Source organism: Haemorhous mexicanus, chromosome 38 (assembly GCF_027477595.1).
Source record: "Haemorhous mexicanus isolate bHaeMex1 chromosome 38, bHaeMex1.pri, whole genome shotgun sequence".
Taxonomy (NCBI): Eukaryota; Metazoa; Chordata; class Aves; order Passeriformes; family Fringillidae; genus Haemorhous; species Haemorhous mexicanus.
In genome coordinates this window covers 342,243-368,077 of record NC_082378.1, presented here as the reverse complement: position 1 = coordinate 368,077, position 25,835 = coordinate 342,243, and the positions used below count along the sequence as shown (strand labels likewise).

Here is a 25,835-nt window from a genome sequence, read left to right as displayed (position 1 = left end):
TTTTGTCTCCTAGTGACCAATCCCCGCCCTTTTTGGTCTCCTAGCAACCAATCCTTGCCCTTTTTTGGTCTCCTAGCAACCAATCCCCGCCCTTTCCGGTCGCCCAGCAACGCGTCGCAGCCGTTGCGCGTCACTTCCGGCCGGTTCCAAGATGGCGGCGGCCGGGCCGGGCGCGGTCCCGGAGGCCCCGGGCGGGTCCGGGGGGGCCCCGGGCGGGCCCCGAGCGGGCCCGGAGGGTCCCGGGGGCGGCAGCGGGACCGGGCCGGGCTCCGGCAGCGGCCGCGGAGCGCCGGGGGCCGCGGGGACCGCGAGGGACGCGGAGGTGGCGGTGGAGATCGGGGAGACGTACCTGTGCCGGAGGGCCGACGGCAGCTGGCGTGAGCGGGCTGGGAGCGTTAAACTGGGCAAACTGGGAGGGTTAAACTGGGCAAACTGGGATGCCGGGAGCGGGACCTGTGCCGGAGGGCGTGAGCGGGCTGGGAGCGTTAAACTGGGCAAACTGGGAGGATTAAACTGGGCAAACTGGGAGCGTTAAACTGGGCAAACTGGGAGGGTTAAACTGGGCAAACTGGGAGGGTTAAACTGGTTATACTGGGATAGCGGGAGCGGGACCTGTGCCGGAGGGCGTGAGCGGGCTGGGAGGGTTAAACTGGGCAAACTGGGAGGGTTGTACTGGGCAAACTGGGAGGGTTGTACTGGGCAAACTGGGAATGGGGCAGGGGGATGGCCAGGGGGGTGGCGGGGATGGGGAACTGGTCCCAGTTCCTCCCAGTCCCTCCCAGTCCCTCCCAGTCCCATTCCCAGTCCATTCCCAGTCCATCCCAGTCTCCCCCAGTTCCCTCCCAGTCCATCCCAGTCCATCCCCAGTCCCTCCCAGTCCATCCCAGTCCATCCCAGTCCATTCCCAGTTCCTCCCAGTCCCTCCCAGTCCATCCCAGTCCCCTCCCAGTCCCTCCCAGTCCATCCCAGTCCATTCCCAGTCTCTCCCAGTCCCTCCCAGTCCATCCCAGTCCCTCCCAGTCCATCCCAGTCCATCCCAGTCCATTCCCAGTTCCTCCCAGTCCCTCCCAATCCCCTCCCAGTCCATCCCCAGTCCCCCCCAGTCCCTCCCAGTCTGTCCCAGTTAATCCCAGTTCCCTGCAGACTCGGCCGAGGTGATCCAGTCCCGCCTGAACGAGCAGGAGGCGCGCGAGGAGTTCTACGTGCACTACGTGGGCTGTGAGTGAACTGGGCAAACTGGGAGGGACTGGGAGCGACTGGGAGGGACTGGGAGGGGATTGGGAGGGACTGGGATAGACTGGGAGGGACTGGGAGGGACTGGGACCGACTGGGAGGGACTGGGAATGGACTGGGAGGGAGTGGGAGGAACTGGGAGTGGGGCTGGGGGGCACTGGGACAGACTGGGACCAACTGGGAGGGACTGGGATCAACTGGGAGGGGATTGGGATAGACTGGGAGGGACTGGGAGGGACTGGGATCAACTGGGACAGACTGGGAGGAACTGGGAGTGGACTGGGATACACTGGGAGGGACTGGGAATGGACTGGGAGGAACTTGGAGTGGACTGGGAGGAACTGGGAGTGGGGCTGGGGGGCACTGGGATGGACTGGGAGGAACTGGGAGTGGACTGGGATCAACTGGGAGGGAACTGGGGGGGACTGGGATGGACTGGGAGGGACTGGGGGGGGACTGGGATGGACTGGGAGGGCTCCCAGTGCTCCCAGTAACTCCCAGTTCAGTGCAGACCGGGGGGATTGGGACACACTGGGATGGCTGGGGATGCTCCCAGTGCTCCCAGTACAAACCAGTGCTCCCAGTTAACTGGCGGCTGGACGAGTGGGTGGACCAGGACTGGCTGGGGAGGGCTCCCAGTGCTCCCAGTAACTCCCAGTTCAGTGCAGATCAGGGGGATTTAAAGGCTCAGGGCAGGACGGGGATGGCTGGGGCTGTCCCAGTGCTCCCAGTACAAACCAGTGCTCCCAGTTAACTGGCGGCTGGACGAGTGGGGGGACCAGGACTGGCTGGGGAGGGCTCCCAGTGCTCCCAGTAACTCCCAGTTCAGTGCAGACCGGGGGGATTGGGGCACACTGGGATGGCTGGGGATGCTCCCAGTGCTCCCAGTACAAACCAGTGCTCCCAGTTAACCGGCGGCTGGACGAGTGGGGGGACCAGAACCGGCTGGGGAGGGCTCCCAGTGCTCCCAGTAACTCCCAGTTCAGTGCAGACCGGGGGGATTTGGGCACAGTGGGATCGGTGGGGATGGCTGGGGATGCTCCCAGTGCTCCCAGTACAAACCAGTGCTCCCAGTTAACCGGCGGCTGGACGAGTGGGGGGACCAGGACTGGCTGGGGAGGGCTCCCAGTGCTCCCAGTAACTCCCAGTTCAGTGCAGACCGGGGGGATTGGGACACACTGGGATGGCTGGGGCTGTCCCAGTGCTCCCAGTACAAACCAGTGCTCCCAGTTAACCGGCGGCTGGACGAGTGGGTGGAGCAGGACTGGCTGGGGAGGGCTCCCAGTGCTCCCAGTAACTCCCAGTTCAGTGCAGATCAGGGGGATTTAAAGGCTCAGGGCAGGACGGGGATGGCTGGGGCTGTCGCAGTGCTCCCAGTACAAACCAGTGCTCCCAGTTAACCGGCGGCTGGACGAGTGGGGGGACCGGAACCGGCTGGGGAGGGCTCCCAGTGCTCCCAGTAACTCCCAGTTCAGTGCAGACCGGGGGGATTTGGGCGCAGTGGGATGGCTGGGGATGGCTGGGGATGCTCCCAGTGCTCCCAGTACAAACCAGTGCTCCCAGTTAACCGGCGGCTGGACGAGTGGGTGGACCGGAACCGGCTGGCGCTCTCCAAGAGCCTGAAGGAGGCGGCCCAGAAGAGCTCGGAGCCCTTCCTGGGCGAGCTGGCCGAGCCCGAGAGGAAAATCACCCGGAACCAGAAACGCAAACACGACGAGATCAACCACGTGCAGAAGGTCTGGGGGGGACTGGGAGGGACTGGGAGGGACTGGGATGGGACTGGGAGGGACTGGGAATGGAGTGGGAGGGACTGGGAGGGACTGGGATGGACTGGGAGAGACTGGGAGGGACTGGGATGGACTGGGAGGGACTGGGATATACTGGGATGGCACTGGGATGGACTGGGATGGAGTTAGGGTGTACTGGGATGGACTGGGATAAACTGGGATGGACTGGGAGGGACTGGGAGCACATCTCCAGTACTGCTCCCTACTGGTCTTTACTGGCCCATACTGGTTTGTACTGGTCTGTATTGGTTTATACTGGTTCATACTGGTTTGTAGTGATCCCTACTGGTCCTTACTGGTCCGTACTGGTTTTGCAGACCTACGCTGAGATGGATCCGACCACGGCGGCGCTGGAGAAGGAGCACGAGGCCGTGGGTGGGAGGGGCCAAAACTGGGAATTTGGGGAATTTTATTGGGAATTTTGGGGGATTTTAATGGGAATTTTGGGGGTTTTTAATGGGAATTTTGGGGGATTTTTAATGGGAATTTTGGGGATTTTATTGGGAATTTTGGGGATTTTTAATGGGAATTTTGGGGATTTTTAATGGGAATTTTGGGGATTTTTAATGGGAATTTTGGGGATTTTTAATGGGAATTTTGGGGGTTTTTAATGGGAATTTTGGGGGATTTTTAATGGGAATTTTGGGAATTTTTTTGGGAATTTTGGGGGATTTTTAATGGGAATTTTGGGGATTTTTATTGGGAATTTTGGGGATTTTTAATGGGAATTTTGGGGGTTTTTAATGGGAATTTTGGGGGATTTTTATAGGGAATTTTGGGGATTTTTAATGGGAATTTTGGGGATTTTTAATGGGAATTTTGGGGAATTTTTCGGGATTTTTTGGGAATTTTTTCGGGATTTTTTGGGGATTTTTGGGGGGGGATTTTGGGGGATTTTTTGGGATTTGGGCACTCCAGGTGTGCCCAGGTGTGCCCGCACCTGTCCCTGCAGATCACCAAGGTGAAGCACATGGACACAATCCTCACCTGGGCTGGTTTGGGCCATTTTTGGGCCATTTTTAGCAGGATTTTTGTGGGATTTTTGGGGATTTGGGCACTCCAGGTGTGCCCAGGTGTGCCCAGGTGTGCCCATACCTGTCCCTGCAGATCACCAAGGTGAAGTACATGGACACAATCCTCACCTGGGCTGGTTTTGGGCCATTTTTGGTCCATTTTTGGTCCATTTTTAGCGGGATTTTTGTGGATTTGGGCACTGCAGGTGTGCCCAGGTGTGCCCAGGTGTGCCCAGGTGTGCCCGTACCTGTCCCTGCAGATCACCAAGGTGAAGCACGTGGACAAGATCCTCACCTGGGCTGGTTTGGGCCATTTTTGGTCCATTTTTAGCGGGATTTTTGTGGGATTTTTGGGGATTTGGGCACTCCAGGTGTGCCCAGGTGTGCCCGCACCTGTCCCTGCAGATCACCAAGGTGAAGCACATGGACACAATCCTCACCTGGGCTGGTTTTGGCCATTTTTGGGCCATTTTTGGGCCATTTTTAGCGGGATTTTTGTGGGATTTTTGGGGATTTGGGCACTCCAGGTGTGCCCAGGTGTGCCCAGGTGTGCCCCTACCTGTCCCTGCAGATCACCAAGGTGAATTCCTGGACACAATCCTCACCTGGGCTGGTTTTGGCCATTTTTGGGCCATTTTTGGTCCATTTTTAGCGGGATTTTTTTGGGATTTTTTTGGGGATTTGGGCACTCCAGGTGTGCCCAGGTGTGCCCGTACCTGTCCCTGCAGATCACCAAGGTGAAGTACGTGGACAAGATCCACATCGGGCACTACGAGATCGACGCCTGGTACTTCTCGCCCTTCCCCGAGGATTATGGGAAGCAGCCGAAGCTCTGGATCTGCGAGTTCTGCCTCAAGTACATGAAGTACGAGAGGAGCTACCGCCTGCACCTGGTACCTGACACACCTGGGCACACCTGGGCACACCTGGGTACACCTGGGTGGGGCTGGGATACACCTGGGCACACCTGGGATACACCTGGGCACACCTGGGATACACCTGGGGACACCTGGGATACACCTGGGCACACCTGGGCGGGGCTCTGGATCTGCGAGTTCTGCCTCAAGTACATGAAGTACGAGAGGAGCTACCGCCTGCACCTGGTACCTGACACACCTGACACACCTGGGCACACCTGGGTACACCTGGGTACACCTGGGATACAGCTAGGTACACCTGGGGACACCTGGGATACACCTGGGATACACCTGGGGACACCTGGGATACACCTGGGCACACCTGGGCACACCTGGGCACACCTGGGATACACCTGGGGACACCTGGGATACAGCTAGGTACACCTGGGATACACCTGGACACACCTGGGTACACCTGGGCGGGGCTGGGGCACACCTGGGATACACCTGGGCACACCTGGGATACACCTGGGCACACCTGGGCACACCTGGGCGGGGCTGGGATACACCTGGGCACACCTGGGTACAGCTAGGGGCATCTGGGATACACCTGGGATACACCTGGGCACACCTGGGTACAGCTAGGGGCACCTGGGATACACCTGGGCACACCTGGGATACACCTGGGCACACCTGGGGGGGGGTAAACAACCACCTGGGACACACCTGAGGGCGCTGGGGATGTACCTGTCCCTCACCTGTCCCTCACCTGTCCCTCACCTGTTGCAGTGCCCATTGACACTTTGGTTTTGGGGGGGTTTTCCATTTTTGGGTGAAGTTTTGGGGTGGGGTTTGGTTTTTTTTGCTCACCTGTGTCTCACATGTCTCTCACCTGTGTCACCTGTCTCTCACCTGTCTCTCTCACCTGTCTCACCTGTCTCACCCCTGTCTCTCACCTGTCTCTCCTGTCTCACCTGTCCCTCACCTGTCCCTCACCTGTCTCTCACCTGTCTCTCACCTGTCTCTCACCTGTCTCTCACCTGTCTCTCACCTGTCTCTCCCCTGTCCCTCCCCTGTCTCTCACCTGTCTCTCACCTGTGCAGGGCCAGTGCCAGTGGCGGCAGCCGCCGGGCCGGGAGATTTACCGCAAGGGGAACATCTCGGTCTACGAGGTGGACGGCAAGGACCACAAGGTGAGCCCAGGTGTGCCCAGGTGTGCCCAGGTGTGCTCAGGTGTCACCTGGGCACCCTAAACCCAGGGGATCCCCAAATCCTGGGGTGGTTTTGGCCGTTTTTGGGGCATTTTTCTGCCATTTTTGTTGGGATTTTGGTGGGATTTTTTTGAGCATCGGGCAGCCAGGTGTGCCCAGGTGTGCTCAGGTGTGCCCAGGTGTGCCCAGGTGTGCTCAGGTGTCACCTGGGCACCCCAAACCCAGGGGATCCCCAAATCCCGGGGTGGTTTTGGCCGTTTTTGGGGCATTTTTCTGCCATTTCTGTTGGATTTTTTTGAGCATCGGGCAGCCAGGTGTGCCCAGGTGTGCCCAGGTGTGCCCAGGTGTGCCCAGGTGTGCTCAGGTGTCACCTGGGCACCCCAAACCCAGGGATCCCCAAATCCTGGGGTGGTTTTGGCCGTTTTTGGGGCATTTTTCCGCCATTTTTGTTGGGATTTTGGTGGGATTTTTTTGGGCATCAGGCAGCCAGGTGTGCCCAGGTGTGCCCAGGTGTGCCCAGGTGTGCTCAGGTGTGGCTGCTCAGATCTATTGCCAGAACCTGTGCCTGCTGGCCAAGCTGTTCCTGGACCACAAGACGCTCTACTTCGACGTGGAGCCCTTCGTCTTCTACCTGCTCACCGAGGTCGATCGCCAGGGCGCCCACATCGTCGGCTACTTCTCCAAGGTGGGCACACCTGGGGGGGCTGGGATACACCTGGGTACAGCTGGGATACACCTGGGGGGGCTGGGATACACCTGGGCACACCTGGGATACACCTGGGCACACCTGGGATACACCTGGGCACAGCTGGGATACACCTGGGGGCAACTGGGATACACCTGGGGGGGCTGGGATACACCTGGGCACAGGTGGGATACACCTGGGAGGGCTGGGATACACCTGGGGGGGCTGGGATACACCTGGGGGCAGTTGGGATACACCTGGGGGCAGTTGGGATACACCTGGGCACACCTGGGATACACCTGGGGGGGCTGGGATACACCTGGGGGCAACTGGGATACACCTGGGGGCAGTTGGGGTACACCTGGGCACACCTGGGATACACCTGGGGGCAACTGGGATACACCTGGGGGCAGTTGGGGTACACCTGGGATACACCTGGGGGGGCTGGGATACACCTGGGGGCAGTTGGGATACACCTGGGCACACCTGGGGGCAGTTGGGATACACCTGGGATACACCTGGGGGGGCTGGGATACACCTGGGCACACCTGGGATACACCTGGGGGCAGTTGGGATACACCTGGGATACACCTGGGGGCGCTGGGATACACCTGGGCACACCTGGGGGCACCTGGGCACATCTGGGATACACCTGGGTACACCTGGGCACACCTGGGGGCACCTGGGGGGTCACCTGTGTTCCCTAAATGCCCCAAAAATCCCCAAATTTGGGCCATTTTCCACTTCTCCAACCCCTCCAAAATTCCCCAGAATTCCCCAAAATTTGGGATTTGCCCAAAATCGCCGTTTTTGGCAGGAAAAGGAGTCCCCGGACGGGAACAACGTGGCGTGCATCCTGACCCTGCCCCCGTACCAGCGCCGCGGTTACGGCAAATTCCTCATCGCCTTCAGTCAGTCCCCAAAAAATTTGGGGAATTTTGGGGGGTCCCCGAAAATATTTGGGGGTTTTGGGGGGTCTGGGAAAAATTTGGGAATTTTTGGGAGCCAAAAATTGGGGGAGAGTTGGGAGGGATTGGGAATTTTGGGGGGTTCCAAGAAAAAATTTGGGAATTTTGGGGGAGTTTCAAAAATAATTTGGGAATTTTGGGGGGTCTGGAAAAGAAATTTGGGAATTTTGGGGGGGTTAAAAAAAATAATTTGGGAATTTGGGGGGTTTCAAAAAATAATTTGGGAATTTTGGGGGGTTTTAAAAAAAATTTGGGAATTTTTGGGGGGTTCCTGAAAAAAAATTTGGGAATTTTGGGGGAGTTTCAAAAAAATTTGGGAATTTTGGGGGGTTTGGAAAAGAAATTTGGGAATTTTGGGGGGGTTAAAAAAAAAAAATTGGGATTTTTGGGGGATTCAGAAAAGAATTTGGGAATTTTGGGGGTTCCAAGAAAAAATAATTTGGGAATTTTGGGGGATTCAAAAATAATTTGGGAATTTTGGGGGGTTTCAAAAATAATTTGGGAATTTGGGGGCTTTCAAAAAATAATTTGGGAATTTTGGGGGTTTCAAAAATAATTTGGGAATTTTGGGGGGTTTTAAAAAAATTTGGGAATTTTTGGGGATTCAAAAAAAAATTTGGGGATTTTGGGGGGTTTGAAAAATAATTTGGGAATTTTGGGGGTTCCAAGAAAAAAATAATTTGGGAATTTTGGGGGGTTTCTGAAAAAAATTTTGGGAATTTTTGGGGGATTCAAAAAAGAATTTGGGAATTTTGGGGGGTTTGAAAAAAATAATTTAGGAATTTTGGGGGGGTTCAAGAAAAAATTTGGGAATTTTGGGGGGGTTCAAAAAAAAATTTGGGAATTCTGGGGGGTTTGAAAAATATTTTGGGGATTTTGGGGAATTTCGGGGGAGTTTTGGGGTTCCCTGTGAGAATTTTGGGGATTTTTAGGGGATTTTGGGGGAATTTTGGGATCTCCTGAATCCCCTGGAATCTCAGGGTGGAATTTGGGTGATTTTGGGTGGAATTTGGGTGATTTTGGTTGATTTTGGTTGATTTTGGGTGTTTTTAGGTGGAATTTGGCTGATTTTAGGTGGAGTTTGGGGGATTTGGGGTGATTTTGGGTGGAATTTGGGTGATTTTGGGTGGAATTTGGGTGAATTTGGGTGGAATTTGTGTGATTTTGGGTGGAATTTGGGTGATTTTGGGTGAATTTTGGGAGATTTTGGGTGGAATTTGGGTGGTTTTGGGTGATATTGAGTGTTTTGGGGTGATTTTGGGTGGAATTTGGGTGATTTTGGGTCACTTCCCAGGCTATGAGCTGTCCAAGCTGGAGAGCACCGGGTGCAAATTCCGGATTTTTTTTGAGGGAATTTTGGGGGTTTTTGGGATCCCCTGGATCCCCTGGAATCTCGGGGTGGAATTTGGGTGGAATTGGGGTGATTTTGGGTGCTTTCCCAGGCTATGAGCTGTCCAAGCTGGAGAGCACCGGGTGCAAATTCCGGATTTTTTTGGGTGGAATTTTGGGGGTTTTTGGGATCCCCTGGATCCCCTGGAATCTCAGGGTGGGTTTAGGGTGGGTTTTGGGTGGAATTGGGGTGATTTTGGGTGGAATTGGGGTGATTTTGGGTCATCTCCCAGGCTATGAGCTGTCCAAGCTGGAGAGCACCGGGTGGAAATTCCGGATTTTTTTGGGTGGAATTTTGGGGGTTTTTGGGATCTCAGGGTGGATTTTGGGTGGGTTTAGGATGTTTTTGGGTGGAATTTGGGTTATTTTGGGTGGTTTTGGGTGGAATTTGGGTGATTTTGGGTGGATTTTGGGTGATTTTGGGTGGGTTTTGGGTGATTTGGGGTGAATTTTGGTGATTTTGGGTGGAATTTGGGTGATTTTGCGTGAATTTGGGTAGAATTTGGGTGATTTTGGGTGGAGTTTGGGTGATTTTAGGTGGAATTTGGGTGATTTTGGGTGGAATTTGTGTGATTTTGGGTTATTTTGGGTGATTTTGGATGAATTTTGGTGATTTTGGGTGGAATTTGGGGGATTTTGGGTGGATTTTGGATGATTTTGGGTGGAATTTGGGTGATTTTGGGTGAATTTTGGTGATTTTGGGTGGAATTTGGGTGATTTTGGGTTATTTTGGGTGATTTTGGATGAATTTTGGGTTATTTTGGGTGGAATTTGGGTGTTTTTGGGTGGAATTTGGGTGTTTTTGGGTTATTTTGGGTGATTTTGGGTGGAATTTGGGTGATTTTGGGGTATTTTGGGTGGGTTTAGGGTGGGTTTTGGGTGGAATTGGGGTGATTTTGGGTGCTTTCCCAGGCTACGAGCTGTCCAAGCTGGAGAGCACCGTGGGCTCCCCGGAGAAGCCGCTCTCGGACCTGGGCAAGCTCAGCTACCGCAGCTACTGGTCCTGGGTGCTGCTGGAGATCCTCCGGGACTTCAGGGGCACCCTGTCCATCAAGGACCTCAGGTAGGACCAGCACAAACCAGTACAGACCAGTATAAACCAGTACAGACCCAGAAATCCCCATAGAAATGCATGGGAACCAGTACAGACCAGTATAAACCAGTGAGTGCCTCAGGTCCTGGAGATCCTCCGGGACTTCAGGGGCACCCTGTCCATCAAGGACCTCAGGTAGGACCAGTACAGACCAGTACAGACCAGTACAAACCAGTATAAACCAGTACGGACCCAAAAATCCCCATAGAAATGCATAGGAACCAGTACAGACCAGTATAAACCAGTATAAACCAGCGAGTGCCTCTGGTCCTGGAGATCCTCCGGGACTTCAGGGGCACCCTGTCCATCAAGGACCTCAGGTAGGACCAGCACAAACCAGTACAGACCAGTACAAACCAGTATAAACCAGTACAGACCCAAAAATCCCCATAGAAATGCATAGGAACCAGTACAGACCAGTATAAACCAGTGAGTGCCTCAGGGGTCACTCAGGGGTCACTCAGAGTCACTCAGGGGTCACTCAGGGGTCACTCGGGGTCACTCAGGGGTCACTCAGGGGTCACTCAGAGTCACTCATTGGTCACTCAGGGGTCACTCAGGGGTCAGGGGTCACTCAGGGGTCACTCAGGGGTCACTCAGAGTCACTCATTGGTCACTCAGGGGTCACTCAGGGGTCAGGGGTCACTCAGGGTCACTCATTGGTCACTCAGGGGTCACTCATTGGTCACTCAGGGGTCAGGGGTCACTCAGGGGTCACTCAGGGGTCACGGGTCACTCAGGGTCACTCAGGGGTCAGAGGTCACTCAGGGGTCCCTGTGTCACCCCAGCCAGATGACCAGCATCACTCAGACCGACACCATCAGCCCAGTGACCATTGCCAGGGGTCAGGGGTCGCTCCCAGGGGTCAGGGGTCACTCCCAGGGGTCAGAGGTCACTCAGGGGTCAGAGGTCACTCAGGGTCACTCAGGGGTCACTCAGGGGTTACTCCCAGGGGTCAGAGGTCACTCAGGGGTCACTGTGTCCCCCCAGCCAGATGACCAGCATCACTCAGACCGACATCATCGGCGCAGTGACCATTGCCAGGGGTCAGGGGTCACTCAGGGGTCACTCCCTGTCCAGCCAGATGACCAGCATCACTCAGACCGACATCATCGGCGCAGTGACCATTGCCAGGGGTCAGGGGTCACTCAGGGGTCACTCCCTGTCCAGCCAGATGACCAGCATCACTCAGACCGACACCATCAGCGCAGTGACCACTGCCAGAGGTCAGGGGTCACTCTGGTCACTCAGGGGTCAGTGCTTGCTCCCAGGGGTCACTCAGGGGTCAGAGGTCACTCAGAGGTCACTCAGGGGTCCCTGTGTCACCCCAGCCAGATGACCAGCATCATTCAGACCGACACCATCAGCCCAGTGACCATTGCCAGAGGTCAGTGCTCGCTCCCAGGGGTCAGGGGTCACTCAGGGGTCAGAGGTCACTCAGGGGTCACTCAGAGGTCACTCAGAGGTCCCTGTGTCCCCCCAGCCAGATGACCAGCATCACTCAGACCGACATCATCAGCACGCTGCAGTCCCTGAACATGGTCAAGTACTGGAAGGGGCAGCACGTCATCTGCGTCACGCCCAAGCTGGTGGAGGAGCACCTCAAGAGCGCCCAGTACAAGAAGCCGCCCATCACCGGTGAGTAATTAGCGCCTCTGTTAATTGGCCGGCCGTAATTAGCGCCCTCATTAACCCCGGCGGGGGGGTTGGCGCACTAATTAATGATGGGATGAGAGAGCGGTAGGGAAACCCCCCCCCCGTGAATGGTTCGGTCCAGAAACCCCCCCCAAGGCTGCCCCAATTAATGAAATTAATTAACGAGTTCCCATTAACAATCACCACCTTAATGAATTAACGTGCTCATTAATATACTTCAATTAATAGGTAACCCTTAATGGACACCCCCTCCCCCGTGAATGGTTCGGTCCAGAATCCCCCCCCAAGGTTGCCCCAGTTAATGAAATTAATTAACGAGTTCCCATTAACAATCACCACCTTAATGAGTTAACGTGCTCATTAATATACTGTAATTAATAGGTAACTCTTAATGGACACCCCCTCCCCCGTGAATGGTTTGGTCCAGAATCCCCCCCTAAGGCTGCCCCAATTAATGAAATTAATTAACGAGTTCCCATTAACAATCACCACCTTAATGAGTTCAATTAACGTGCTCATTAGTGAATGTACTTTAATTAATAGGTTTAATGAACTCCCCCCTCCCCCATGAATGGTTCAGTCCAGAATCCCCCCCCCAAGGCTGCCCCAATTAATGACCATCCATTAATTAACGAGTTCCCATTAACAATCACCACCTTAATGAGTTCAATTAACGTGCTCATTAGTGAATGTACTTTAATTAATAGGTAATCCTTAATGGACGCCCCCCCTCCCCCCATGAATGGATCGGTCCAGAATCCCCCCCTAAGGCTGCCCCAATTAATGAAATTAATTAATTAACGAATTCCCATTAATGACTGCTGGCTTAATGAGCTTCTGGTAAAGAACAGGCTCATTAATTAACATCCAGTAATTAATAGACTCCCCCCATTAATAACCCCCTAATTAACAGCTCCATTAATTACCCCTAATTAATGTTATTAATGACTCCCCCATTAATAACCCCCTAATTAACAGCCTTATTAATCACCCCTTAAATAACACCGCAATCATTCCCCAATTAATTACCTCCTAATTAACGCTATTAACGACTCCCCCATTAATCACCCCTCTAATTACCCCCGCCTATTAATTACCCCCTAATTCCCGCCCCCCTTGGCTCGACGAGGGCGCTAATTAGCGCTAATTAACTCTGTTAATTGCAGTGGACTCCATCTGCCTGCGCTGGGCGCCCCCGAAGCACAAACAGGCCAAGGTGGCCAAGAAGTGAAATTCCCTTTTTTTCCCATTTTTGGCTTTTTTTACCCCAAATTTTTGGGGTTTTTTTTCCCTCCGATTTTGGGGTTTTGGGATTTGTCCCAAATTTGGGGTTTTTTCCCTCAAATTTTTTGGGGATTTTCCCTCCAGTTTTGGGTCTCTTCTGCTCAGTTTTGGGGTTTTTCCGCGCATTTTTGGGGTTTTTCCCCAAATTTTTGGGGTTTTTCCCCAAAATTTTGGGTTTTTTCCCTCAATTTTGGGTTTTTTCCCCAAATTTTGGGGTTCACCCTTAAATTTTGGGGCTTTTCCCCTCAATTTTGGGGTTTTCCTCCTCCAGTTTTCATTTTTTTTTCCTCCACTTTTGAGGTTTCTCCCAATTTTGGGTTTTTTCCCCAAATTTTATGTTTTTCCCCAAAATTTTGTGTTTTTTCCCCAAATTCTGGGTTTTACCCTTAAATTTTGCGTTTACCCTTAAATTTTGGGGCTTTTTCTCTCAATTTTGGGGTTTTCCTCCTCCAGTTTTCATTTTTTTCCCTCCACTTTTGAGGTTTCTCCCAAATTTGGGTTTTTTTCCCTCAATTTTGGGTTTTTCCCCAAATTTTGGGGTTTTTTCCCCAAATTTTGGGTTTTTCCCCAAATTTTGGGTTTCACCCTTAAATTTTGGGGCTTTTCCCCTCAATTTTGGGGTTTTCCTCCTCCAGTTTTCATTTTTTTTTCCTCCACTTTTGAGGTTTCTCCCAATTTTGGGGTTTTTTTCCTCAATTTTGGGTTTTTTCCCCAAATTTTATGTTTTTCCCTCAAATTTTTGGGGTTTTTTCCCCCCTAATTTTGGGTTTCACACTCCTCAATTTGGGTTTTTTTCCCCCAAATTTTGGGGATTTTTTTCCTGCCTCAATTTTATGTTTTTTCCCCAAATTTTGGGGTTTTTTCCCCAAATTTTGGGGATTTTTTTCCTGCCTCAATTTTATGTTTTTTCCCCAAATTTTTGGGTTTTTTTCCCCCCAAATTTTGGGGTCCCCCCCACCCCAAATAAAGCAGGAAAAGGACGGGGAGGGGTCTCGGAGTTTTTATTTTGGGGAATTTTGGGGCTCCGTTTTGGGGTGAAAACTCCCAAATTTGGGGTCCCAGGATTGATTTTTTTGGGGTTTCAGCTCCGTTTTTGGGGTCCCAGGACTCAATTTGGGGGGTCCCACCCCCAGTTTGGAGGGGTTCTCCCCCTTTTTGGACACTCCAAATTTGGGGGTTTCACCCCAAAACCCAACCCGGGACCCCCAAACCCAAACCAGGACCCCCAAATTTGGGGATTTCACCCCCAAACCCAACCCAGGACCCCCAAATTTGGGGGTTTCACCCCAAAACCCAAACCAGGACCCCCCAAACCCAACCCAGGCCCCCCAAATTTGGGGGTCTCACCCCAAAACCCAACCCGGGACCCCCAAACCCAACCCAGGACCCCCAAATTTGGGGTTTTCACCCCAAAATCAGGAGCAGGACCCCCAAACCCAACCCAGGACCCCCCAAATTTGGGGGTTTCACCCCAAAATCAGGAGCAGGCCCCCCAAATTTGGGGGTTTCACCCCAAAACCCAAACCAGGACCCCCCAAACCCAACCCAGACCCCCCAAATTTGGGGGTTTCACCCCAAAATCAGGAGCAGGACCCCCAGACCCAACCCAGGCCCCCCAAATTTGGGGGTCTCACCCCAAAATCAGCAGCAGGCCCCCCAAATTTGGGGTTTCACCCCAAAATCAGGAGCAGGACCCCCCAGGACCCCCCAAATTTGGGGGTCTCACCCCAAAATCAGGAGCAGGACCCCCCAGGCCCCCCAAATTTGGGGGTTTCACCCCAAAATCAGCAGCAGGACCCCCAAATTTCGGGGTTTCACCCCAAAATCAGCAGCAGGGCCCCCCAGGCCCCCCAAATTTGGGGGTTTCACCCCAAAATCAGCAGCAGGACCCCCAAATTTCGGGGTTTCACCCCAAAATCAGCAGCAGGGCCCCCCAGGCCCCCCAAATTTGGGGGTTTCACCCCAAAATCAGGAGCCGGATCCCCCAAAACCCAACCCAGGCCCCCAAATTTGGGGGTCTCACCCCAAAATCAGGAGCAGGACCCCCAAATTTGGGGGTTTCACCCCCCAAACCCAACCCAGGCCCCCCAAATTTGGGGGTTTCACCCCCAAAACCCAAACCAGGACCCCCAAATTTGGGGGTCTCTCCCCAAAATCAGGAGCAGGGCCCCCCCAGGCCCCCCAAATTTGGGGGTCTCACCCCAAAATCAGGAGCAGGCCCCCCAAATTTGGGGGTTTCACCCCAAAACCCAAACCAGGACCCCCAAATTTAGGGGTTTCACCCCAAAACCCAAACCAGGACCCCCCAAACCCAACCCAGGCCCCCCAAATTTGGGGTTCTCACTCCAAAATCAGGAGCAGGACCCCCAAATTTGGGGGTTTCACCCCCAAACCCATCCCAGGCCCCCCAAATTTGGGGAGTTTCACCCCAAAATCAGGAGCAGGCCCCCCAAATTTGGGGGTCTCACCCCAAAATCAGGAGCAGGCCCCCCAATTTCGGGGGTCTCACCCCAAAATCAGCAGCAGGGCCCCCCAAATTTGGGGGTCTCACCCCAAAATCAGCAGCAGGGCCCCCCCCAGCGCCCCCAGCAGCAGCCCCGGGGTCCCCCCCGGTGCCACCCCCGCCCCCGTGTCCCCCCCCGGGCCGGGGGACAGCGGCCGAGGCCAGCCCGGGGGGAGGTCCCCGAGGTCACAGGGACCCCCGGGGGGCTCGGGGGTGGCCCTGGGGACATCGGGGGGGGCGTGGCGCGGGGCCAGCTCGGGGACAAGGGACAGGATCCAGGGCAGGTGAGGGGACACCCCCGTGTAGACCCCCGGGCGCCCGGGGACCCCGCAGGCGTCACCCCAACTCACCACGCCCGCCAGGTGCCAGGTGCCACCGAGGCGGCAGGTCAGGGGGCCGCCGGAGTCACCCTGGGGACAGAGGGGACACTGAGGGGACACTGGGGACATTGGGGACATTGGGGACACTGGGGGGATTGGGGACATTGGGGACATTGAGGGGATTGGGGACATTGGGGACACAGGGACCCCGCCAGGTGCCACCGAGGCGGCAGGTCAGGGGGCCGCCGGAGTCACCCTGGGGACAGAGGGGACATTGGGGACACTGGGGGGACACTGAGGGGATTGGGGACATTGGGGACACTGAGGGGACACTGGGGACACTGAGGGGATTGGGGACACTGAGGGGATTGAGGGGACACTGGGGGATTGGGGACACTGAGGGGATTGAGGGGACACTGGGGGATTGGGGACACTGAGGGGATTGAGGGGACACTGGGGGATTGGGGACACTGAGGGGACATTGGAGACACTGAGGGGACATTGGGGACATTGAGGGGATTGGGGACACGCTGAGGACAAAGAGGGACATCGCGGGTGGGGGACTCAGAGGTGACACAGAGGGACCTTGGTGGCACCGGGGGTGGGCGGGGACACGGGGAGGTGACAGACAGGGGGAGGTGACAGCGGTGACAGCGGTGCCACCCACCTGGCAGGCGTCGCGCTGGCCCTGCGGGAGGCCCGCGCAGATGGTGTCCCCCGCGGGTGTCCCCAGCCCCTCCCCCGCCTCGGTGGCTGTCGCTGTCGCTGTCCCCAAGGCGTAGAGGCAGCGACAGTGGCGCTGGCTCAGCAGGGGCACCTCCAGCTGCTGCAGCGTCTTGGGCGGTGGCAGTGGCACTGCGGGGACAGCCGTGTCACCGCGGGGTCACCGACCCCCTGTCCGTGTCACCGCGGGGTCACCAACCCCCTGTCTGTGTCACCGCGGGGTCACCGACCCCCTGTCCGTGTTACCGCGGGGTCACCGACTCTGCCCTGGTCACCGCGGGGTCACCGACCCCCTGTCCGTGTCACCGCGGGGTCACCGACCCTGCCCTGGTCACCGCGGGGTCACCAACCCTGCCCTGGTCACCGCGGGGTCACCGACCCCCTCCCGTGTCACCGCGGGGTCACCGACCCTGTCCTGGTCACCGCGGGGTCACCGACCCGCTCCCGTGTCACTGCGGGGTCACCGACCCTGTCCTGGTCACCGCGGGGTCACCGACTGCCTCCCGTGTCACCGCGGGGTCACCGACCCCCTGTCCGTGTCACCGCGGGGTCACCAACCCCCTGTCTGTGTCACCGCGGGGTCACCGACCCCCTGTCCGTGTTACCGCGGGGTCACCGACTCTGCCCTGGTCACCGCGGGGTCACCGACCCCCTGTCCGTGTCACCGCGGGGTCACCGACCCTGCCCTGGTCACCGCGGGGTCACCAACCCTGCCCTGGTCACCGCGGGGTCACCGACCCCCTCCCGTGTCACCGCGGGGTCACCAACCCCCTGTCCTGCTGTCCCCAGTCACCCCCAGTGTCCCCAATGCCACCCACCTGCTGTCCGGACGGGTCCCCAGCCCCCAGAGATGTCCCCAGCCCCCCCAGTGATGTCCCCAATGTCCCCAATTCCCCAGTGATGTCCCCAGTGCCACCCACCGGCGGTCCGGACGTGTCCCCAGTAATGTCCCCAAGCCCCCAGTGATGTCCCCGATGTCCCCAAGCCCCCAGTGATGTCCCCAATGTCCCCAGCCCCCCCAGTGATGTCCCCAGTGTCCCCAGTGCCACCCACCGGCTGTCCGGACGTGTCCCCAGTGATGTCCCCAATCCCCCCCAGTGATATCCCCAATGTCCCCAGCCCCCCAGTGATGTCCCCGATGTCCCCAGTGCCACCCACCGGCTGTCCAGACGTGTCCCCAGCCCCCAGAGATGTCCCCAGCCCCCCCAGTGATGTCCCCAATGTCCCCAGTGCCACCCACCGGCTGTCCGGACGTGTCCCCAGCCCCCAGAGATGTCCCCAGCCCCCCCAGTGATGTCCCCAATGTCCCCAATCCCCCCCAGTGATGTCCCCAATGTCCCCAGCCCCCCAGTGATGTCCCCAATGTCCCCAGTGCCACCCACCAGCTGTCCGGACGTGTCCCCAGTGATGTCCCCAATCCCCCCCAGTGATGTCCCCAATGTCCCCAGCCCCCCCAGTGATGTCCCCAATGTCCCCAGTGCCACCCACCGGCTGTCCGGACGTGTCCCCAGTGATGTCCCCAATCCCCCCCAGTGATGTCCCCAATGTCCCCAGCCCCCCCAGTGATGTCCCCAGTGTCCCCAGTGCCACCCACCGGCTGTCCGGACGTGTCCCCAGTGATGTCCCCAATCCCCCCCAGTGATGTCCCCAATGTCCCCAGCCCCCCCAGTGATGTCCCCAAGCCCCCAGTGCCACCCACCGGCTGTCCGGACGTGTCCCCAGCCGGTGACCGTGCAGTTCATGCCGGGGACAAAGGTGACACCGGCCGCGGGGACACACACGGGCCGTACCAAGCGCGAGGGGCTGGCGGGGGGGTCCAGCCGGGCCAGCGCCAGGTCCCCCCCGATGTCACCCGCCATGTCCCCGCCCTGTCGCCGCCGCCGCCGCCGCTGGGGGTCGCTGTCGCGATAGTCGCGGTAGGCCGGGTGGCGCGCGACGGAGGCCACGCCCCTCACCTGGGCGTCGGGGGGGGGGGACAGGAGCTGCAGGACCCCCAGCGTCACCCGGTACTCGGGGAGGGGGTTCTCCCTACGGGGAATTCGGGGTCAGGAATTGGGATTTTGGGGAATTTTGGGGGATTTTGGGGGGTTTGGGGTCAGGAATTGGGATTTTGGGGTCAGGAATTGGGATTTGGGGGGTTTGGGGTCAGGAATTGGGAATTTGGGGTCAGGAATTGGGATTTGGGAGGATTTGGGTCAGGAATTGGGATTTGGGGGGTCCTGAAAGGGTCACCCGGTACTCGGGGAGGGGGTTCTCCCTACGGGGAATTCGGGGTCAGGAATTGGGAATTTGGGGAATTTTAGGGAATTTTGGGGGGTTTGGGGTCAGGAATTGGGATTTTGGGGAATTTTAGGGAATTTTGGGGGGTTTGGGGTCAGGAATTGGGATTTTGGGGTCAGGAATTGGGGATTTGGGGTCAGGAATTGGGATTTGGGGTCAGGAATTGGGAATTTGGGGGGTTTGGGGTCAGGAATTGGGATTTTGGGGGGTCCTGAAAGGGTCACCCGGTACTCGGGGAGGGGGTTCTCCCTACGGGGAATTTGGGGTCAGGAATTGGGAATTTGGGGACTTTTAGGGAATTTTGGGGGGTTTGGGGTCAGGAATTGGGATTTGGGGGGTTTGGGGTCAGGAATTGGGATTTTGGGGGGTTTGGGGACAGGAATTGGGGGATTTTGGGGTCAGGAATTGGGATTTTGGGGGATTTTGGGGTCAGGAATTGGGATTTTGGGGTCAGGAATTGGGATTTTGGGGGAATTGGGGGCTTTGGGGGGAATTTGAGGTCAGGAATTGGGATTTCGGGTCCGTTTCAGGGTGAACTCGGGGCTATTTCGGGTCCGTTTCAGGGTGAACTCGGGGGGATTTTCGGGTCCATTTCAGGGTGAACTCGGGGGGGTTTTGGGGTCTATTTCAGGGTGAACTCGGGGGGATTTCCGGGTCAGTTTGAGGGTGAACTCGGTGGGGTTTCCGGGTCCATTTCAGGGTGAATTCGGGGGGGATTTCGGGTCCATTTCAGGGTGAACTCGGGGCTATTCCGGGTCCGTTTCAGGATGAATTCGGGGCTATTTTGGGTCCATTTCAGGGTGAATTCGGGGGGATTTCCGGGTCCATTTCCGGGTGAACTCGGGGGGTTTTGGGGTCCATTTCAGGGTGAACTCGGGGGGTTTTGGGGTCCCTTTCAGGGTGAATTCGGGGGGTTTTGGGGTCACTCACGGCGGGAAGCAGTGTGCAGCTGTCAGGACCCAGGCGGGGGCGATCAGGGCCCCCCCGCAGACGTGGCGCCCCCTGAAGGCCACGCTGACCGTCCAGGGCCACTGCCCCTCCTGCGCCCCCGAGCCCCCCACCACGCGCCGGTGCACCGGGGTCCCGCACGGCACTGCGGGGGTTAAACCGGGGGGGAGGGGTCAGGGAACCCCCCGGGACAGCCCCCAGCCCCAGATCAGGGGATCCCCCCCGAGGGACCCCTCCCCAAGTGGTGGGAATACCCAAAAATGGGAGCCACCCCTAAACGAGACCCCCAAAAAAATGGGACCCACCCCTAAAGGGACCCCCCCAAATCATGAGAATCACCAAAAATGGGACCCCTCCCCTTAAGGGACCCCCCCAAATCTTGGGAATCACCAAAAATGGGACCCCTCCCCTTAAGGGACCCCCCCCAAATCATGGGAATCACCAAAAATGGGACCCCTCTCCTTAAGGGACACCCCCCAAATCATGGGAATCACCAAAAATGGGACCCCTCCCCTAATGGGACCCCCCCCAAATCATGGGAATCACCAAAAATGGGACCCCTCCCCCTAAGGGACCCTCCCCAAATCATGGGAATCACCAAAAATGGGACCCCTCCCCTAATGGGACCCCCCCCCAAATCATGGGAATCACCAAAAATGGGACCCCTCCCCTAATGGGACCCCCCCCAAATCATGGGAATCACCAAAAATGGGACCCCTCCCCTAATGGGACCCCCCTCAAATCATGGGAATCACCAAAAATGGGACCCCTCCCCTTAAGGGACCCCCCCCCCAAATCATGGGAATCACCAAAAATGGGACCCCTCCCCTAATGGGACCCCCCCCAAATCATGGGAATCACCAAAAATGGGACCCCTCCCCTTAAGGGACCCCCCCAAATCATGGGAATCACCAAAAATGGGACCCCTCCCCTTAAGGGACCCTCCCCAAATCATGGGAATCACCAAAAATGGGACCCCTCCCCTTAAGGGACCCCCCCCAAATCATGGGAATCACCAAAAATGGGACCCCTCCCCTAATGGGACCCCCCCCAAATCATGGGAATCACCAAAAATGGGACCCCTCCCCTTAAGAGACCCCAGAATTCAGGACCCCTAAACCCAGGGACCCTCCCCAGGTGAGTTTCCCCATCCCCCCTCACCTGTGTCATCTTCTGCTGCCACCCCCCAGTGACCTGCAAGGGACAGGGAGGGTGATGGTGTCAGAGACCCCCTTTTGGGGACAGCCCATGGGGATGATGACGTCATAGTGCCCCCTCTGGGGACACCCCTGGAAGGTGAGACCCCCTTTAGGGACCCCCATGAGGGTGATGACGTCATAACCCCTGTCAGGGGACCCCCCCGAGGGTGAGACCCCAATTTGGGGACACCCCCTGAGGGTGAGACCCCCACTTGGGGACCCCTATGAGGATGATGACGTCATAACCGCCCCATTTGGGGACACCCCCATGAGGTTGGTGACCTCAGCCCCCCTTTTGGGGACCCCTATGAGGGTGAGACCCCCATTTGGGGACCCCTATGAGGATGATGACGTCATAACCCCCCCCCATTTGGGGACACCCCCTGAGGGTGAGACCCCCATTTGGGGACCCCTATGAGGGTGAGACCCCCATTTGTGGACCCCTGTGAGGATGATGACGTCATAACCCCCCCCCATTTGGGGACACCCCCTGAGGGTGAGACCCCCATTTGGGGACCCCTATGAGGGTGACACCCCCATTTGGGGCCCCCTCAGAGGGTGAGACCCCCACTTGGGGACCCCTATGAGGATGATGACGTCATAACCCCCCCATTTGGGGCCCTCCCCATGAGGCTGGGGACCTCAGCCCCCCTTTTGGGGACCCCTATGAGGATGATGACGTCATAACCGCCCCATTTGGGGACCCCTATGAGGGTGAGACCCCAATTTGAGGACCCCTATGAGGATGATGACGTCATAACCCCCCCCCATTTGGGGCCCTCCCCATGAGGTTGGGGACCTCCACTCCCCTTTTGGGGCCCCCCCAGAGGGTGAGACCCCCATTTGGGGACCCCTATGAGGATGATGACGTCATAACCCCCCATTTGGGGACCCCTATGAGGATGATGACGTCATAACCCCCCTCATTTGGGGACCTCCCCATGAAGTTGGGGACCTCAACCCCCCCTTTGGGGACCCCTATGAGGGTGAGACCCCCATTTGGGGACCCCTATGAGGGTGAGACCCCCATTTGGGGACCCCTGAGAGGATGATGACGTCATAACCCCCCCATTTGGGGACCTCCCCATGAGGTTGGTGACTTCAGCCCCCCTTTTGGGGACCCCTATGAGGGTGAGACCCCCATTTGGGGACCCGTATGAGGGTTATGACATCAAAACCACCCTTTTGGGGACCCCTATGAGGATGATGACGTCATAACCCCCCCCATTTGGGGCCCTCCCCATGAGGTTGGTGACCTCAGCCCCCCTTTTGGGGACCCCTCAGAGGGTGATGACGTCATAACCCCCCCATTTGGGGCCCTCCCCATGAAGTTGGGGACTTCAGCCCCCCTTTTGGGGACCCCTATGAGGGTGAGACCCCAATTTGGGGACCACTATGAGGGTGATGACGTCATAACCCCCCCATTTGGGGACCTCCCCATGAGTCTGGGGACCTCAGCCCCCCCCTTTGGGGACCCCTATGAGGGTGAGACCCCAATTTGGGGACACCCCCTGAGGGTGAGACCCCCATTTGGGGACCCGTATGAGGGTGATGACGTCATAACCCCCCCAATTTGGGGCCCTCCCCATGAAGTTGGGGACCTCAGCCCCCCATTTGGGGACCCCTATGAGGGTGAGACCCCCATTTGGGGACACCCCCTGAGGGTGAGACCCCCATTTGGGGACCCCTATGAGGATGATGACGTCATAACCCCCCCATTTGGGGACACCCCCATGAGGTTGGTGACCTCAGCCCCCCTTTTGGGGACCCCTATGAGGGTGATGACGTCATAACCCCCCCCCATTTGGGGCCCTCCCCATGAGGTTGGTGACCTCCACCCCCCTTCTGGGGACCCCTATGAGGATGATGACGTCATAACCCCCCCAATTTGGGGCCCTCCCCATGAGGTTGGTGACCTCAGCCCCCCCTTTGGGCCCCCCCCGAGTGACCTGGCCGGACAGCAGGGACACCCCGACATCCGGGATGGCAGCGGGCATCCGGGGCGAGCCGGAAAAACCGGCCCCAGGAATGTGTCCCGTGGGGCCAGGGGGGTGTGACCCCCCCCGTGCCCTGCCCGTGTCACCTGCCTGGGACACCCGGGTCCCCTCCGACCCCGCCATGTCCCCCCAAAATCCTCCCAGACCCCTCAGAACTGTCTCCTCAAAATTATCCCTGTCGCTCTTCAATTTTGTCCCTTCCGAGCCCCTCAAGCCCCGAAATTTTGTGTGCCCGCAGATCCCTTCTGTGCCCCCTCAAAATCCCATCAGAACCCCCCAAATCCTCTCCGATTGCCCCAAAACCCACTCAGAATCCCTCAAATCCCCTCATCACCCCCCAAAAACCCTCAAATCCCCTGAGATTTCCCCCAAATCCCCTCAGATTTCCCCCAAATCCCCTCAGAACCTCTCAAATCCCCTCAGAACCTCTCAAATCTCCTCAGATTTCCCCCAAATCCCTTCAGATTTCCCCCAAATCCCCTCAGATTTTCCCCAAATCCCCTCAGAACCTCTCAAATCCCCTCAGATTTCCCCCAAATCCCCTCAGAACCTCTCAAATCCCCTCAGATTTCCCCCAAATCCCCTCAGATTTCCCCCAAATCCCCTCGGATTTCCCCCAGATCCCCTCAGAACCTCTCAGATCCCCTCAGATTTCCCCCAAATCCCCTCAGATTTCCCCCAAATCCCCTCAGATTTCCCCCAAATCCCCTCAGAACCTCTCAAATCCCCCCAAAATCCCCTCAAAACACTCTCAGAACTCCTCAAATCCCCACAACCCCCCGACCCCAAAAACCCTTAAATCCCCCCAAAACCCTCCTAAATTCACTCACGCTCCTCTCAGACTCCCCCTACCCGATCCTCCCTGCCCAAAATCCCCTCAGAAAACCCAAAATCCCCTCAGCAAAATCCAGAATTGCCTGAGATTCTTTTCCCGCCTTTCTTGTCCCCTCAGAACAACACCAAATTCCCTCAGGTTCTCCCCAAATCTCCTCAGGGTCTTCTCCCGCCTCATCCTCTCGGATGTTCCCGTCCCCTCACGTCCTTTTTCCCCCAAATTCCTTCCCGATTCCCCCCAAAATCCCTCAGAAAACCCCAAATCCCCTCAGAAAACCCCAAATCCCCGCAGGATTCCCCTGAAATCCCCTCAGAAAATCCAAAATCTCCTCAGGATTCCCCCCTGAAATCCCCTCGCGGTTCCCCTCAAAATCCCCTCGAGTTTTTGCCCTGAATTCTCTGCCGATCGCTCTCAAATCCCCCCAAGATTCCCCCGAAATCCCCTCAGATCCCCCCCAAATCCCCTCGGACGCCCCTAAAATCCCCTCAGATCCCCCAGAATCCTCAGGATTCCCCCAAATCCTCTCGGGATTTCCCCAAAATCCCCTCCCGGCCCTTTCCCGCCATGTCCCCTCACGGCTCTCCCTCACGATTCCCCCACAAATCGCCCCAGGATACCCCCGAAATCCCCTCCAAAAGCCCCAAAAATCCCCTCACGATTCCCTCTCAAATCCCCCAAGGCTCTCCTCAATCCCCTCACTATTCCCGCCAAAATCCCCTCATCGTTCCCCGTTGAAATCCCCTCACGATTTTCTCCAAAAACACATCAAATCCCCACAGGACCCCTCCAAACCCTCTCAGGAACTCCCGATTCCCCTCAGTTTTCCCCCAAAAACCCTTCACACGCCCCCAAATCCTCTCAGGACCCTCCTAAATCCCCTCAAACACCCCAAAATCCCCTCAAACACCCCCAATCCTCTCAAACTCACCTTAATCCCCTCAGGATTCCCGCCTAAAATCCCCTCAGGAATCCCTGTTGAAATCCCCTCACGATTCCCTCCCAAATCCCCTCAAAACCCCTCGGTAACCCCTCAGAACCCCCAAATCGCCTCAGACTCTCTGAAATTCCCTGAAATACCCCCAAATCCCCTCAAACTCACCTTAATCCCCTCAGGATTCCCGCCCAAATCCCCTCAGGAATCCCTGTTGAAATCCCCTCACGATTCCCTCCCAAATCCCCTCAGTACCCCCTCAAAACCCTCCTAAATCCCCTCAAACTCCCCCAAATCCCCTCAAACACCCCCAATCCCCTCAGACTCTCCTTAATCCCCTCAGGATTCCCGCCCAAATCCCCTCAGACTCCCCAAAATCCCCTCAAACACCCCCAATCCCCTCAGACTCTCCTTAATCCCCTCAGGATTCCCGCCTAAATCCCCTCACGAGTCCTTGTTAAAATCCCCTCACGATTCCCTCCCAAATCCCCTCCAAACCCCTCGGTAACCCCTCAAACCCCCCAGATCCCTCAGGATCTCCCTAAAATCCCCTCAGACTCCCCCAAATCCCCTCAAACACCCCCAATCCCCTCAGACTCTCCTTAATTCCCTCAGGATTCCCGCCCAAATCCCCTCACGAGTCCTTGTTAAAATCCCCTCACGATTCCCTCCCAAATCCCCTCCAAACCCCTCGGTAACCCCTCAGATCTCTCAGGATCTCCCTAAAATCCCCTCAGACTCCCCAAATCCCCTCAGACTGCCCCAAATCGCCTCTCACCGCCCGCCAGCAGCAGCAGCAGCGGCAGCAGCAGCGCCGGCCCCGCTCCGGGCCCCGCTCTCGGCTCCCGCCGCCGCCTCCTCATCGCTCCTGGGCCGCTGTGGCCGCCGGCACCTTCCGGCCCCCCCCGGCCCCTCACCTGAAG

At 56.9% G+C, this 25,835-nt stretch overlaps 2 protein-coding genes across 4 annotated transcripts; one reads left to right on the top strand and one right to left on the bottom strand.

Annotated features, from left to right (window-relative positions):
- Positions 1-136: 136 nt before the first annotated feature.
- KAT8 (lysine acetyltransferase 8) lies at positions 137-14,157 on the top strand. 3 transcript variants are annotated; one of them, XM_059872767.1, is made up of 11 exons: positions 137-377; positions 1,144-1,218; positions 2,797-2,969; positions 3,338-3,391; positions 4,762-4,926; positions 5,994-6,083; positions 6,646-6,786; positions 7,604-7,697; positions 10,056-10,206; positions 11,720-11,874; positions 13,059-13,222. In XM_059872767.1, exons 1-11 carry the CDS (start codon positions 152-154, stop codon positions 13,121-13,123), a joined length of 1,389 nt encoding a protein of 462 aa, XP_059728750.1. In that variant the 5' UTR covers positions 137-151; the 3' UTR covers positions 13,124-13,222. The 3 variants fall into 3 exon arrangements, with proteins under 3 accessions (XP_059728750.1, XP_059728748.1, XP_059728749.1); XM_059872765.1 differs by lacking the exons at positions 137-377; positions 1,144-1,218; positions 2,797-2,969; positions 3,338-3,391 and adding exons at positions 4,356-4,580; positions 13,658-14,157 and having other exon boundaries at positions 4,738-4,926; positions 13,059-13,476; XM_059872766.1 differs by lacking the exons at positions 137-377; positions 1,144-1,218; positions 2,797-2,969; positions 3,338-3,391 and adding an exon at positions 4,358-4,580 and having other exon boundaries at positions 4,738-4,926; positions 13,059-13,566.
- LOC132341311 (serine protease 33-like) lies at positions 12,394-25,835 on the bottom strand. The gene is made up of 6 exons (XM_059872768.1): positions 25,691-25,835; positions 21,112-21,144; positions 19,933-20,095; positions 18,422-18,750; positions 16,667-16,854; positions 12,394-16,089 (listed from the first exon to the last, which is right to left on the bottom strand). Exons 1-6 carry the CDS (start codon positions 25,773-25,775, stop codon positions 15,724-15,726), a joined length of 1,164 nt encoding a protein of 387 aa, XP_059728751.1. The 5' UTR covers positions 25,776-25,835; the 3' UTR covers positions 12,394-15,723.